General features: G+C 35.5%; 3 protein-coding genes and 1 long non-coding RNA gene across 7 annotated transcripts in view; 2 read left to right on the top strand and 2 right to left on the bottom strand.

Annotated features, from left to right (window-relative positions):
* Positions 1-1,818: 1,818 nt before the first annotated feature.
* Positions 1,819-6,694, top strand: LOC116032361 (E3 ubiquitin-protein ligase UPL5-like). 2 transcript variants are annotated; one of them, XM_031274870.1, is made up of 3 exons: positions 1,819-3,827; positions 4,250-4,692; positions 6,234-6,694. In XM_031274870.1, the coding sequence occupies exons 1-3, from the start codon at positions 2,015-2,017 to the stop codon at positions 6,495-6,497; spliced, it is 2,520 nt and encodes an 839-aa protein (XP_031130730.1). In that variant the 5' UTR covers positions 1,819-2,014; the 3' UTR covers positions 6,498-6,694. The 2 variants fall into 2 exon arrangements, with proteins under 2 accessions (XP_031130730.1, XP_031130729.1); XM_031274869.1 differs by having other exon boundaries at positions 4,103-4,692.
* Positions 6,695-7,465: 771 nt separating this feature from the next.
* On the bottom strand, positions 7,466-8,492 carry LOC116031404 (fibrous sheath CABYR-binding protein-like). Its single transcript, XM_031273605.1, has 2 exons — positions 8,360-8,492; positions 7,466-8,134 (listed from the first exon to the last, which is right to left on the bottom strand). Exons 1-2 carry the CDS (start codon positions 8,372-8,374, stop codon positions 7,706-7,708), a joined length of 444 nt encoding a protein of 147 aa, XP_031129465.1. The 5' UTR covers positions 8,375-8,492; the 3' UTR covers positions 7,466-7,705.
* LOC116031405 lies at positions 8,109-9,411 on the top strand. Its single transcript, XR_004100586.1, has 3 exons — positions 8,109-8,251; positions 8,323-8,472; positions 8,894-9,411. It is a non-coding gene; the product is annotated as an uncharacterized LOC116031405 (long non-coding RNA).
* A 5,377-nt stretch (positions 9,412-14,788) lies between these two features.
* The window catches only part of LOC116031451 (arginine biosynthesis bifunctional protein ArgJ, chloroplastic), a 7,781-nt gene continuing 6,062 nt past the window's right edge, over positions 14,789-16,507 (bottom strand). For all 3 annotated transcript variants that reach the window (XM_031273665.1, XM_031273664.1, XM_031273666.1), the window contains 5 exons: positions 16,310-16,372; positions 15,974-16,051; positions 15,750-15,895; positions 15,390-15,460; positions 14,789-15,303 (listed from right to left, as the gene is read on the bottom strand). In XM_031273665.1, the coding sequence (XP_031129525.1) occupies positions 15,221-15,303; positions 15,390-15,460; positions 15,750-15,895; positions 15,974-16,051; positions 16,310-16,372 (441 nt within the window). In that variant the 3' untranslated portion in view covers positions 14,789-15,220. The remainder of the gene's footprint in view (positions 15,304-15,389; positions 15,461-15,749; positions 15,896-15,973; positions 16,052-16,309; positions 16,373-16,507) is intronic.

Here is a 16,507-nt window from a genome sequence, read left to right as displayed (position 1 = left end):
CAATAATGTGTGTATATATATATGTATATATATATATATATATATATATATATATATATATATATTAGATAGATAGATTTTGAGTATATTAACTAAAAGACCTTGTGGTTAAGTGGTACCCGGTGTCCCGGTTAACACTCGTTGTGCTTCAGTAGGTTGATAAAGTAGCTATGAACAGATACTACATAGTCAGTAGGGGCAACTGTTAACTCGTTCAGTAGGTTTCAGTCGGTTGAGAAAGTAGTTATGAATAGATACTACATTGTAACAGAGTCAGTAGTACTAAAAAAAAAAAAAAACTAAAAGAATACAATTCAAAACATTATAAATGAAGTTTCAATATATTAAAATTAAACATTTATCTTCATCTTATAATATAAAACATTGAGAATTTTATTACATGTAGTACTAGATTATATTCCCTTATTTTTACTCCCTAATAAACAATAATATGTTATTTTTATTATGTAGATTCCAAGTAAAATGTCTATACAAAAATTTAAGAATCTACATAATAATTTCCTCAAACATTGTCTGCCGTATAATTTGTCTATTGTTGGCGACTTCTTTTTTTGGTCCATGATTTTCTAGTAATTACGTTTTTTCCTTTGTCTTTTATCTTTTATCTTTTTTTTTTTTTTTTGGTCTTTGTCTTTTATCTTTTCGTCCACTTTTGTGAACATTTTTTTGACTCGGAAACTACTCGTCCGTAGAATGGCATGAAAATAAGAAGGCTTTCACATTGGAAAAGAGGAAAGCAAGCTGTATACAACTTGCAAAAACAAATGCTATGCTACTATGACAATGTCGAATCCATTGCGTGATTAATTTGACTTATTATGGAATCACACGTCATTCGACATGCTTGACTAAAAAGGTGTTAATAATAATAAAAATATTATTATTTAATTTTATTTCAGTTTTTATAAAACCATAAATATCACTGTTAATTGTTATTTATAATATTTTTAAATGGAAAGAGATAGAACGACAAGTTTCACTATTTATTTCAATCTACAGTATATATATGAATAGGAAGGAATAGAACAACAAATATCATTGTTGATTTTTGTTTATTGTATCTCCAAATAAGAGGGGGTAAAATGACAAATATCATTGCTGATTTTTATTTATTTATAATATCTCCAAAATCATTGTTTATGTTTATTTATAGTATTTATAAAACGGCAACTATTATTTTTCATTTCTATTTATAATATTTCTAAATAAAAAGAGATAGAATGACAAATTTCACTGCTAATCTCCATTATAGTATATCTAAATATGAAAGAATATGGGTAACCCCAATTAAATTAATTAGATGTTTGACCCAGTAATTGCAACGGTACAAATTCAATTTTTTTTTTCTAAATATAGAGAAATAGATATTTTTATTTATGATATTTTTAAAATACGAAGGAATAAAACAAAAAATATCATTATTTATTTCCATTTATTTATGTTATAATAGTGAATGCGGTCATTAAAAAAAGGTATGTGAGACGAAAAAGGTTAGTACCCTCTCTGTCTTATTTTACCTGTTATACAGTTATACTTATTATTTATTTGTCAAATTAATTTTTTTTTGTTGATTTTTATTAATATTTTATTATAATTTTTTAATTTAATTTTTGTACTTTTAACGTAGTTTTTAAACATATAAATTTTGCATATTAATTTTAATATTATAAAAAATTAAATTATAATTAATTTCAATCAAGTTTAGTTATTCGAACACGTAAAATAGAACGGAAGGATTATTAAATAATGAAGTCATGTCTAAATACGGAAGTACGGAGTATAAGCTTATGTGGTGATTTCGTCCCGCGGGAATCCAGACCTCATATCGTCATTTTCATTTCATTTCAGATTTCACCACCTGTTAGCGTACGATAGCTTCTCTTTCTTCCCAAATGACATTTTGCGCTCACAGTGAATCGTCCTCAGGTTTCGACTCCATGGACTTGGGCGTGAGCGTTCCTTAAACCCTTTAACCTCCCTTCTAGACCTACAAATGACATCTAACCTCGACGCCGACGCCGCCGTTGCCGCCACCGCAAAGCGCAAGCTGGATGAGTATTCCGATGACGCTTTCGTTTCCGAGTGTTTGATTCCCGCCGCCGTCAGGATGCGGAAGGACCAGGCCGGGCCCACCTCGGCGGCCGATTCGGCTCAGGTGTCCGACTTTCGCTCCTCCTCTGCCGCCGATGTCTCCACCTCGCGATCATCGGCGTCCTTCGCCGCTGCCTCCGAATCCTCCTCTGCGTTCGCTTCGTTTTCGGTTTTGCCGAAGTTTTCAGGTCAGTTTCAATTCTTCGTCCGGCCGTTGTCTGGCGGGAGTACTCTAGTCCTCCGAGCCAATTCCGACGACTTAGTGGAATCAATCCACGATAAAATCTGTACCAGCACCAAAATTCCGGTGTTCGAGCAGCGGTTGATATACAGAGGGAAGCAGCTTCAATGTGACCAGACGTTGGCCGAGTGCGGTATTCAGAAGGACGCCATATTAGAGCTTGTGGGACGGATGCGGAGCACGAGCCACCCGCAGGCCTGGCAGTTCATAGATGACATGGTTTGGAAGATTTTTGAGCTCTGCAAGAGCAAAACACTTCTACCCACCGGGTGTATAAAAACGATGCTTATGGAATTCATTGCAAAGATCCCAAGGGACTATGTTGTTGATAAAGCCTCTGAATACCTACAAATCTTCCTCTCATCTGGTGCACCTGCGGCTCTGGTAATTCTTTATATGTCTCCAGTTATACATTATAGAGACTGTGCAGAAGAATCTATTCGTACGTTCATTATTTCAAGCAAGGCTAATTTGAATAAGCCTATGTACGTGCATTTTGCCCCTATAATCATAGAGTTCTGTAAATTGTTGAATAGGGCTGTTGGTGTTAATGATCCTTTGTATATTCTTTGTCGGAGTAGCTTGGGGTCTATAGTGGAGTCTGTTGGTAAGGATTTGATAAAAATCGAAGACATTTTGCCATTTCTTAGTGAATTAGCAATCAAATTAACAGAAAGTTTAGGGTTGAGTGCGCAGTCTAGTACTTTTATGGGGCCATCAGCAAATGAGGTGAATGATTTCATTGCCTTTATGCACCCAGTAAAGAGGGAGGTTGAAGTAACATGTGCTGGCCCTATCACTTTGCCATTGCGGGAGGGCACTTGTGATGGTGATCATGGGAAGCATTGTGCATCATACTATAGGGAGGAGATTAAACTGTTGCATTTCATTTTTGTTGATTTGCTTGAGAAAATGGGGCTCTGTTTAAGAAGAATGGAGGAACGATTAAGAGCAAGAGAGAAAGGAGAAGCTGAACCTTTTGTGATTGGATGGTACCAGTATCTAGCTATTTTAAAAGAACTGAATGGTATCGCCAACCTTTTCAAGGGTGCAGATGAGCTATTTTGGGAGATGTTGAGGCAGAGAAAGGTTTCTTTGTGCTATCTTGTTGTTAGATTTGCAAAGAAGAGTGATGATCATAGCTGGATTATGAAGCACAAGGAAGTGACTAATTTTGAGGCAAGGAGGTATTTGGCTATGATGATGCTTCCAGAGGTGAAGGACGAGTATGATGAGCTGCATGAGATGCTCATTGACAGGTCCCTGCTGTTACGAGAGTCATTTGAATACATTGCAAATGCAGACCCTGATGCTTTGCGTGGTGGTTTATTCATGGAATTTAAGAATGAAGAAGCTACAGGTCCAGGTGTTTTAAGGGAATGGTTTTTCTTGGTATGTCAGTCAATATTCAATCCTCAAAATGCACTCTTTATAGCTTGCCCTAATGATTGTAGAAGGTTCTTTCCAAATCCAGGTACACACTGCATGTATCCCCTTAATGCCATTTTTGTAACAAGTTATCTTGTTGGAATTGTTTTCTGATTTTTATAAAATATATTAAAACATCTTGCTGATGTTGGAGGAGGAAAAAGGTTTGCAAATAGCAAGGTGTTAAAAGTCCTGTTATTTGTAAGCCTTTATTTATAATTTTTTAATTTGCCCTTCTGCTAATCAAATAGTCTTATGCTGCTGAGCTTGACTAGTGTCTTCCATGTAAATAATACTTCTTTAATGCCATTTTATTTGCAGCATCTTCTGTGAACCAATTGCATCTTGAGTATTTTAGATTTTCTGGCAGAGTGATTGCACTAGCATTGATGCATAAAATACAAGTTGGAATTGTCTTTGATCGTGTGTTCTTTTTACAATTGGCTGGAAACACGATTTCATTGGAAGATATTCAGGATGCAGATCCATTTTTGTATAATAGCTGCAAGCAAATATTGGAGATGGATGCGGAATTAGTGGATCAAGATACTCTAGGTCTTACATTTGTCTGTGAAATTGAGGAATTGGGCTCCAGGAAGACTGTTGAGCTTTGTCCCAATGGGAAAAGTACTGTTGTAGATAGTAAGAATAGAAAACAATATGTTAATCTTCTTATTCAGCACCGTTTTGTCACATCTATAGCAGAACAGGTAGCCCATTTTGCTAAAGGTTTTGCAGACATCATTAGTAGCTTCAACCTTCAAAGATCATTCTTCCAGAACTTAGATCTTGAAGACCTTGACTGGATGCTTTATGGGAGTGAAACCTCTGTTTCTGTGGAAGACTGGAAAGCACATACTGATTATCATGGCTTCAAAGAAAGTGAACCTCAGATATCCTGGTTTTGGGAGGTATGTAAATGTGTTTCTTGTCTTTCTTCTTCTTCTTCTTGTTTTTTTTCCTCTTAGTTTTTTAAAGTGAAAAACAGTTTCCATACATTTGAAGAACTATTTTTATTTTTGATTTACATTTCATACAAAATTTTGTCTTCTATTTTTATACTCATAGCTAATGTGGTCATGCCTCTAAGAACCTGTTTACTTAGTCTTTCCTTGCAAATGAATCATCTCCTGCCTACATGCCCACACCATTTTACAACAGTATGTGAGTATGTCATATACCCTCTCCTACTTGAATGCCCACACCATTTTACAACAGTATGTGAGTATGTCATATACCCTCTCCTACTTGAATGGGTATTTTGGTAATTGGTACTCATTTGAATGTGTGCATTCAATGTTATATTACACTGGGAAAGAGGTGGGGTTGGATGAGAATGAATCAATGAAGTCAAGCCTTATTGAGCTTTTGCCATATTTAGATTGCTTGAAGAATGAGTATAGAGTTTTCAGAAGCCACCCTTCTCCTATTACTCCTTTTGTATGCCCATATACTATTCATTATTGTTTAAACAAACCTTTATATTTTCACTTATTTTTTAAAACAATTTCTTATAATTTTCAAATTAAGCTTTTTCTGTTGAATAAAACTTTTAATGTGGTTTTTGAATATATAAATTTTATTCACTTAAATTAAATTAAATATTACAAAAAATTAAAATTTAAATGGCTTGAGTCAAGCCTAATTATCTCTGTCGTGCCATTCAGGGATGGAGGGAGTATAATTTTACCATAGATGTGAAAATTTTGAGCATATCTTTAAGAGCCATCAGTAATATAATAATATTTGCACTTGATTTGATACCTTGACATCCATTAATTGCCTTCTTGGAGTGAGCATATTCAGTCTAGTTGCTTTCTGATGCTGTTATTGTGTGATACTGAAAAGTGAGGCTTTAGCCTTTAGAAGAGTGAGTATTGTTTAGCTCTGATCTTTTGTGCATTTGCATGTCTTTCTGTATAAAAACTTTAAATGAGAAATAATTCCAGTATCCTAATTAAGTTTCTATGACTTGTACTTCATTCTGTTATACTACCTGTTCTCTAGTATCCATGTCAGATTTCATATGTATCTGATATGGGCTTGCCAAATTTTTGTAAGTTTCACTTTATTTTGGTGGGGATCCACCTCTGTTTCAAAGTATGGCAAGAGTAAACTGGTCCTTTGTGATTGGGGAGATAGTGAGGGCATCAAGCAATTGCTTATGTTAAGAAAAGGACAGCACAAGTGCGCAACCTACTATTATAGATGTTCCTCTTTACCTTAGTGGCTTAGTCTTTCCTGGTTGATATCTATTTTTCACTGGGAGCTGTTGCAATTGTTTTCTTAGACTGACAACTTTAAGTAATTGGACTGTCTCTATTTTCTCTATTATCCTCCGAAACATTTATCACTAGCACTGCACAGATAAAATTGTTACAATGACACAATTCTGAAATGCGCTTTCTAGTTGGTTTTTCTCAGACTGACAACTTGGTTTTCATTCGTGCAGATTGTTGGGAAAATGACAGCAGAGCAGAGAAAAGTTCTTCTGTTTTTCTGGACTTCTGTAAAGTTTTTACCGGTAGAGGGTTTTAGCGGCTTGCCTTCTAGGCTTTACATCTACAGAAACTCTGAGCCATTTGATCGCTTGCCCTCCTCACACACATGCTTCTATCGCCTGTGCTTCCCTCGTTACCCATCCATGGCTGTAATGCAAGATCGGTTTAACATCATCACTCAGGAGCATGTAGGCTGCAGCTTTGGCACATGGTAACCCTTGTGGTTTTAGGGATCAAATGATTCTTGATTGCACATAGATATGTACTCAGGTTGTATATTATATGGAACATTTACATTATATTATATAGGATATAATCTTAATCCATTTATTTGAACTTGAGCACTTGACTGTTGTAAAACTGTGTCATACCATTTTGTTTACCTTGATAAAATTTGTAGCATTTAGTGCCCTTTCCCTTGACTGTTTATACAGGCTTAAAGTCTACACACACACACACACACACACACACACACATACAAAAAGTAAGAAGGATTAAAAATTTCCATCTCCTAACAATCGTTTTGCTGTTTGAGTTCTCTTCTTATTGTTTACACTCATATATAATGTGATAAAAATCCTCAAGACTTTTGCGATGTAACAGGTCCTCTTTAGCTACCATTTATGCCAAATAAGGTACCTTCTTTACAAATGTTCATCCAAATTGTATTCTATTCTGCATTCGTTCCAATTCAAGATGACTAATTACTGTGATAAGGACCATTTACAGTTTTGATTTTGATAAACATGGCTTGTTCTTTCTATGATCAATGAATATAACTGTGATTACCTTACTCTATATGCCTTGATTTGATTTAGTGCACACAAAACTAGTTCTAAGTATGATTTGAGAGGTTGGAGATCCTGCCCAATACCATTTCTGTTGTATGGTTCATTCAGGTAGTGTTGTTGCTAATTGCTTGTCAATTGGTATTGATGCCTTTTGTAGTATAGTTCTGATTCGCATTAGTGCTTGTTGCTAATTGCATGCCAATTAGTATTGGTGCCTTTTGCAGTATAGTGCTGATCGGGATTAGTGTCTTTTGTAGTACAATGATGATTGACGTTGGTGCATTTTGTAGATCACCTATAGATGTATTTGGTACAAAAGGCACCAATGTTGATAAGTGTCTTTGAATGTTTCTTAAATTGTACGGAGTAATATAGAAAGAAGAATCAAAATATTTCCAAAAGGAAATTTATTAGTGATATTATTTAGAGCTGCATATTGATATCATGATCTCATCAAAACATAGCAAACTGACATTACAAAACATTCCCCCTCATCATAAATAATCCTCAATAATGATAAGAGGAGGATAGCAATAGTAAAAAGAAAAATAAAGGCATTCAAAGTCTAAAAGTCCCCATGAAGCATCCCACTTTTTTCCACTTTCATTTACCACTGTACCTTAACTCTGAATCTACTCAGCCTTTTCCACTGGAACTTCAGTGTCAGCAGCAGATTCCACCACAGGCTCAGCAGCAGGAGTCGCCACCGCAGTTTCCTCCGCCGTGGTCTCAGCAACCTCAGCAGGAGTTTCTTCGTTAGGTACTTCCTCTGCAACTGCCTCTTCTGTCTTAGCTTCTTCAGAAGCTGCAGGCTCTGCTGCCGGAGCTCCAGATTCTGCCGCCACTTCCTTGGTCTCAGCCTCTTCAGCTACCGGAGCTGCCACTTCTTCTTGTGCTGTAGTTTCTGATGCTGCTTCTTCCTTTGTCTCTGCAGGTTGTTCATCAGCAGCAGAATCAGCAGCAGCTGCAGGTGGAGCCACCTCTTCTGCCTTTGGAGCCTCAGTGGTTGTGTTCACCTCAGCTACAACATCCTCTGTCACTGTTGCCGGAACTGATTCAACCTGCAAATCATTAAATCCATCCTAAAGATCAGTCGAAAAAAGCGACTACGAGAATCTGGGCAAAATCACGCCCACAATATCAGCAAAGAAAAGTGGGCTAAACCCCAACTAAACAAGGTTTCTTTCTATATTACTAAAAATGCATGGTTTTTTTTTTCCATATAGTGCTAAATGTCATTGGACTAAAGGGTGATGCAGATGATGCTTGAAGATTGAAGCTAGTACCTCAGCAGTGGCCATTTCAGGTGGTTGAAAGAGAAGATGGAGAAGAGAAAGGATGCAATGGGGTGGCAAAGATAGCAAATTGGTTGTGGTGAGAAGAATGATCAGATTGAGAGGTATATATAGAGATGCAAAACCAACTATTTTAATAAAAATAATGGAATTTTGAGGTATGGGTACACTAATGGAATCTTTAGCCTCACAATGAAGTTTTATAATTAACTTTGCTTAAGAATTCAAATCTGTCCCTAATGTACCTAGTACGGTTTACCTGTGTAATTTTTAGGTTTACCTCTCTATAATTTATAGGTTATTATACAGGAGTTGGGTACACACCTTTTAAGTAGTGGCTACAAGTTTCCTTCGTCATTAAAAAAAAAAAAAAAAAAAAAAAACCAATCAAGGTTATCACAAAGAACTTTATGATTTTAATTTTTATATTCATATCTAACTTCATAATCTCGATTTATATTTGATTCTTTAAAACAAATTTATTTGATTTAATGATGTTAACAGTACTATTTTTTTTTGAATCAGAGAGGAGGGATCACCCAAAAAGAAACTACTGTCTACTCCACACATGAATCTTCCTAGGCAAGAAAATCCCCATGAAGTCCTCCAACAAGAGGTGTTGAAACATAAAAGGTGATGATCAACATACCAAAAAGAAGCCTTAAATAGTGTATTTATAACTCGATTTTATTCCCCTAAAAATATGCACCATATAAATTTCGTAAGTCATAACTTCTACTCGTATTATATTCTTTTTAGGGATTGAGAGTAAAGATCAAATATATATTATGAAATGGTTGTCTAAAGTCTTTAGTGTATTAGGGTCTAGTGTATAGGGAAAATGGCAAATCCACATGGTGGTGGAGGCCATTTTAGAAGGCAAGCCATAATCTTTTTAATGAGTGGTTTATTTTGTGCTTTGTGTAAGGTGGATACTGGCTGGCTGGGACTATCATGCTTTCATGTTCTTCAAATTCTACTTGGCTTTTGCCTTTTCCACTATATTTTTTGTTTAATGATAATAATAATAATCGATCTTTCTATGTTATGGTCCCCTATCATGTAGCTAATCATAATTATACATTCTATCATAGTTACAAGGTGAAATATTGAGATGAACATTTATTAGTGGTCTACAATATAATTTGCCTAATAAGAGTTCTATTATATAAATTATATTCTCATTTCACGCTTACTCTTTTGTGCGACAATAAATTTGAATGGCTCACCTTTTTTAAATTTAATTTATTTTTATTTTTACATTTAATTAGTGAAAGACACGTGAGGAAAATATTATGCATTGAGAAAATACTTAAAAATGTTCATTATAATAACATAAATTAAATCTAATGCTTAGTTAAGGCAAATTTTTACAATGCAAGAAAGTCATTAAGTTTTTGAATTTTTTGGGGGGCTCTAGCTGCAAATTTCAGTTGGTTGTATTAATATTTTTTTTTTGAAGGTAAACGTAGCTATTCTATTAATTCATAATATAAAACGTTTACATCAACGATCAATGAAATGGTAAACCATTCCTTACTATGCTATAGAAAACTTGAATCGCAGACTGTTTCATAACTATGAAGCTATGTTCCTTCAGGGAACTTAAAGCTTCATCAAAGATCTGGGTCTTCGTCATCATTCTTTTTTGCTCGTCCAGGATAAGATCAACACTTTCCGAAACCAAACTAAACGATTTATGCTAATGAAAATGAAAAGCTCGTGAAAGTAACGAGAGGAAAAATGCTCGTGAAAGTAATGAGAGGAAAACACAATAATAGAGAAAATAAAAAGTGCGTAAAGTCAAAGTAGGGTTGGGAGTTCAAGACTACCAACACAAGCCCCAATACCTACCTACTATTATTTTATTCAAGGGAAAGAAAACGGAAGAAGAAGATCTGTGGCGGTGGTCGGAGGCGGACGGAGCTGCGACGGTGGTCGAGGCGAAAGAAGAGCGAGAGCAAACGTAAAAGGTGACCAAAACCGCCGGCTCAAAGCTCCATTAGAGCTCCGACCGGAGGCCGGCGGTGGAAGCCGAAGTTGAGTAGCAGAGACAGGCGCTTGATTTTAGAGAGAAAAGGGAGGTTGTATTAATAATTTAATAAGCTTTAACTAGGAAATTTTTAATATTAATATGATAACAACTAAATTTAAGGATTTTTACCGAATTAAACTAAGTTCTATTTTGTTGGTTTTAAAAAAAAAAATTCTATTTTGCTAGCAACATTTATTTTTCTTCTCTATTGAAACTCTAGGGTAAGAGCAAGTGAAGATATGAAAAATAAAATTTTACTTTTGTTAATTTTTGGTAAATAAAATTTTCAATGAACTTTTATAAAAGATATGAAAAATGTAATATTACAAACATGGTTTGTTATATCACAAATATGCAATTGCCACATAATAATGTATATGTAATTGAATTGAACGGATAAGGAACACGAGGGTCCATAGGTAGATTGGCTTTTATGTTCGAGTCCCCATAGACGATGTCAAAATTTGATAATGTATATGTAATTGAGCAGTAGGAAAAACTGACAAGATTATAGAAATAATTAAAGAAAATTATTAATATGCGACGGTCGACCAGAATACAGTTGTAGCACCCCGAGAAATTCTCGAGCAACAAGGATTTGCTAGTTTCTGGACCAAAAAGTCCCCTTTAATGCAAACTATGTCGCCTTTTATAAGGCATTCTAAGAGACACATGTCAAGTTTTCTTCATTTGGCCACACGTGGTGGATTGCCAATTAGCAAGGGAGTCTGTGGCGCTATATGTCAAAAGCACACTGATCGAGGATGACCAAACATGACAAAAAAACATGTGTAGCCTTTCAATCGGGTGAATATGCGATTGCAACATGATCAATATAAGTCAGTCGCACGCACAATGCACGATCGGTATTAATAGTCAAAATACTAGCTGGTATACGATGACACATCGTATACATCTATTTGTACGAGCAAGATCAAGTAGCCGTTCTAATACATGGAAGAAGGTTTTTACTAATAAATGGTCTGGTATGGTTGTAGCGGGTTGGGAGCCTCAGCCAAAAGTCCTCATCTCGCAATAAATGTGGGTATTTATAGGGTAGGTGGAGGGAAACATGTTCCGTGTACTCGGCATGCTCGACACGTGGAAGACATGCTCCAAGATACCTGACACTATGTTATAATCGTACACGTGGCGCGAGATCTCTGTAGGGAAGGGGAAGGAAGTAGGAAAAGTCCAAGGCCTCGTGTTCGGATCGACGCCTAGGATGCGAAGTGGGGTTATAACATGTAAGGGTCTAGGGCGGTCGGCGGAGACGTTAGGTCAGGAAAGTCACAAGGTCGGTAGGTCTGATTCGGCTATTCCGTGTCGTCTGGCCGTATGTATAGGTTTAACGAATATTTCTTATCAGATATATAACCTTATCAATACATCAAATAGTGATGATTTATGAGCGATAAATGTAAAGGTATGTTGCATGTTCTTTAATTAAAAAGTTCTATGAGGATAAAAGTTAAAAGTAAAACATAGAAGTATACATACTATTTTCCTTCATTAAAATTGGGAAACATCACAAGTAGGGCCCATAGAGATCCTGACGTGGTGCCTTCTTTTTTTGGTTGATTTGGCATTGACGACCGCCCATTCAAAAGATAATGTATTGTTTGTGGGCCCATGGTCTTTAGATGCTTTCCAGTTAGTACACCCGTGGCTTCGGGCCCCACCTTGCATTCCCTCCAGATTTGCCACGCTGGATTTGTGTCATCGGCACTGATTTCCTGATCGTGTTCCATTTGGATTTTGCTCACCATTTCCAAACCCATTTTAATTTCTAAGTTGAATTCAAAATTCTAATTATATACGAGTATTATAACTATGTAGTACACTATACATTATATATATATATATATATATATATATATATATATATATATATAAAAACCAAATTAGAACATGATCTTTCTATAAAATATGTGAATGAATCTCACTTGTTCATTTGTATTTATCAACGGTTGATGAATTTAGTAAAAAAATTCACGATTAATTTTATAAATATTGTAAAATGCAATATTTGTAAAACTAACAATCTCTTTTTTTCTCATATTTTTCAGTAACCATCAACTATTGACTTATCCAAGCTAAGCTGGTAGATGAGATTAATCCGCACTTTTTACTTGAGAGCATGTTTTTATTCGAACTTGAGAAAACTAAAATTCAATCATATCTATCAATCTAGGAATATCAACAACTTTAGAATAAAGAAAAAATGTGATGATATTTTTGTATTTATTTTTAACATTGATGGCCGTTTGGTTCACAAAATGTAAGATTATTTTATGAAATGTTAAAGCAATGGTTAAAATGACATGGTTAGAAGATAAAGCAAGGGCTAAAATGACAGAATTAAAGAAATGCGATATGGAAGTGAAATTATATTTCTTTAAAAATGATATAACAACCAAACATGAGAATATTATATTGATTAGTATCGATATTTTTTGTATCAAGTATAACTCGACAGAATAGTGTAGAGACAAGTGGCTCAGTTGGGGGCGAACATATAATGGAATCCAATATGTCCTTGAAATAAAAGCACATTAATTAATAAATAATATGAGCTAAGTGGGGTCTACAATTTGATTGGATCTGCTAGGGCGGTGAGGGGCCCCACAGGTTGAGCTGTGCATTTAGTTGGGGCTAACAAATGGCGACACTCCACGTGTGCATCAACGTAACATGGGTTCTCTCGAAAAGTTGCACGGCCTCTCATGTATGGTTACACGTTCGTTGTCTGTCTTTGATGTATACAGTGGCACTAACTATATATAATGTATGTATTGATTTCATCGAAATTCTTATCCTTATTCATCAAATCCCTTGTGGAGGTTCATTCATTTCTGTTGCCACATAACAATTTGGGAAAGCGAATGTTAGCAATTGATGGAGAAAGGGCAAATAACAAATCATGCACGTAAACTTTGGAAAATAGGATAACAGCTTTCCATTGAGAAGTTGTTGTTCAGTTTTTATTTGAGAAAAACAAACTTAAGAAAAGATATTTTTTTTAAAAAAAAAATGGCAACCCTTCTTGAAAGGGCAAATTATGAGGTGGACCTGATCCAAAAATAACCCTCAGATTTTGTATATGTAGTTTAGTAGTTGACACATTTTGTATCTGCAGTTGAAAGTTTTTGTACCGGTAGATATCATATTATGTGTTAGCAATTATCAAGTTATTTGTTTACATGTAAAGAAACTGTTAACTGTAGGTACAAAATTTGTTAAGAGAAAGTACATAATTTTTGTATTAGGGTTTACAATGCAATATGAACCCTGGTCCATTGTATAACACAATCAACACGTCTCCCAATCAACACGTCAGGATGGTCACCCATTAGTGACTGCACCTTAAACTTTTTGTTTGTTTTTGTGTTGTTTTGGTTTTTTTTTTTTTTTTTTTTTTTTCAAATTGACGAGATTTAAATTTGGGTTTCACCATTGTTATTGCTCTAAGTGAATTGCTAATACACTGCTTGTGGAGATGCAATCATGCATGCTAAAGAGTCTTAAATTAATCATTTCCTTAAAAGAAGAGTTAGACTTTATAAGAACGATTCGAGTTGGAGCTAAATTAATCTTACAACGAGATACTCGATGCGGTGTGCAATTTTCTAGCCGTGATCATTAGGTACACCTATTCGGTACATGTCCATATACCAAGCTTGCATACCTAACTTCTACGGAGCAAAAGTGCATATTATGAATAGAAAAAGTTGATGGAGGGCAAGTGTACAACCCCACTTCCAGGATGGAGTTTATGTATATATACGTGTGTGAATGAAAGTGTCTGGAGTGAAAATAATTTTGGAATAATGGACACTGTGTAAACTATACTTTTGTATAATAGTTTGTAAATTACATATGAGAGATAAATTGTACTAGAAAAACTTCACAACAGGGATAGTTTAAGACAATGTTGGCAAAAGTTGAATCCATAACCTTCAGAGAATCATAATCTACTCAACTTCGCTACCCATTTCGGAGAACAAATAAAAATTGTATTTGAATTTTAGATTAGTTTTAACACAATGTGATTACCGGATACTAAAAAGAAATTTAGATTAGAATACAAAAAGAAAAAGTTTAGGGTAAATAATGAAAGCTGAAAAGAGCGGATCCGATGGTGCTGTGGGAGTGATGAAAACACTGTACATAAGACTCTGCTTTTCTAATTCCTCCTCTTTTCTTTTTTTTACTTTGTCCTTTTTTTTAAAAGAATTGTGACGTCATCAAGTCAATTTTTTCATCTTGTCTGCCATGGAAGAGCAAATTAAATGCATGCATTTCTGCTTAGTTCTTAACTACAAATATATCCTAAGCTCATATATATCTTCTTTAACAGATTATAGTTTAATTTATCCTTTTAGTTGAAAAAGAACACATACATATCCATTAGTTGCAAAAAAGTTACACAAAGGCTCTTAAAGTTGAAAACTTAAAAGCTCGTAACTACTAGCTCATTTTGAAACGCTACTTGAGGTAACATTTCAAAATAAGCTATTATTTTAAACTTCCATGTTTCACAAAACAGAGCTTAATAGTTTAAAATAAGCTTTTGCCAAACATAACCTGAGTGTTCTGATATTGTAACCCAATCTGATTATTTCCTACTCCTTTTTTCCCACATAAATCCCAGGGACATAAACCATGAACAACATGAATAATACAGAAGATGCAATATCTGATCTGATCTGAGACCTAGTGTACACGAATGACGACAATCGCAGTTTGCATGGATTGCTAGGAGCCGGAGCACCAACCTGACATGACGGAGAACCTCTCTCGTAGATTCACATTATTCATGTTGTGTATTCTGCGTTTATCTTCACATAATCATAACTCAAGTCGCAGCCCCATGCAACTCCACTTCCTGGACCATCACCTGTATGGATGCAAAAACTATTCAGCACGGGAACCCAGTTTGAATTTTAACCAAAACATAACATTTTTCACGAGTCTGAGAGTTACCAATAGATATGTGAACTTCAACGGTGCCATGAGTTTCCCCAGCCTTCCTCATATAGTTACTGGCCGCAACACTGCAAGTTTAAAGATCAGTGATGATTGAAAGAAAGCGGAAGAGATGGAAAAGTTGGAAAATATATGCCCAAATGCCGAATAGAACGAGCAAATGACAATGACAGATAGCATAGTGGAAACTTAAGTTACGCAAAGCCTAAGGGTCTCCTGCATGGTTTAGTAATTCAAAATAGAATACATATAAGCAATGGATGTCTATGGTAGGTAGTCTCGGTTTCTGCCAGTCATTTCAGAATCAATATGCATGTTTCCGGATATTGGTCGAGTCAAGTAAGTAATTGCTGTTACCTATCAAATGGAAGAGGTTGCCCACCGTCCATAAGCAGAGTATCTCCTAGTGATATTCGGAGTTTATTTGGGTTGAAAGGAATTCCCGCATAGCCAGCAGCACAAGCAATGCGTCCCCAATTTGGATCCCTGCCATAAACGGCTGCCTGAGAAGGAAAGACATTTAATAGAGAGTGAAAATCAGTCGGGGATGTGTTGTAGAACTGCATAAATATGTTGCATGCCTTGGTAAGTGAAGAAGATGCAACTGAACGTGCAACTTTTGCTGCTTCAGCTTCATTTTCTGCTCCAGCTACCCTGACCTGTGTATCCAATTAGATTGTATGAATATGTTGAGCATATATAATATATAAACATAAATGTATAGTCCAACTATCAGCTTAGACCTTTAGTTGAGACGGAACACCGAACACATCCTTTTCAAATTGGCATCATATCAATTGACTAAGTGAACTCATAAAGCAATAGACAAACCATTTCAAATAATTGTTTTTTACTTGACACTTGACAAACACATTTAGTACGACTAGTATCATCAACAATTTAACAAGTGTACAAACCTCAATCAAGCACGTTGCTCCTTCTCCATCCCAAGCTATAGATTTTGCTAGTCCCTGCATTACCTGGAGAATAACCATATTTGTAACGCACAGTAGTCCAAAGGAACAACCGAAGTTTTAGATAAATACCACCGATGTATTAGTTTATGTGTGAGCCGGTGTAACAAAGTAGGGGGGAGGGAAGAAGGGGGGGGGGGG

The sequence above is a fragment of the Ipomoea triloba genome, chromosome 10 (genome assembly GCF_003576645.1).
Source record: "Ipomoea triloba cultivar NCNSP0323 chromosome 10, ASM357664v1".
Classification (NCBI taxonomy): Eukaryota; Viridiplantae; Streptophyta; class Magnoliopsida; order Solanales; family Convolvulaceae; genus Ipomoea; species Ipomoea triloba.
This window is presented reverse-complemented; position numbering and strand designations above follow the sequence as displayed.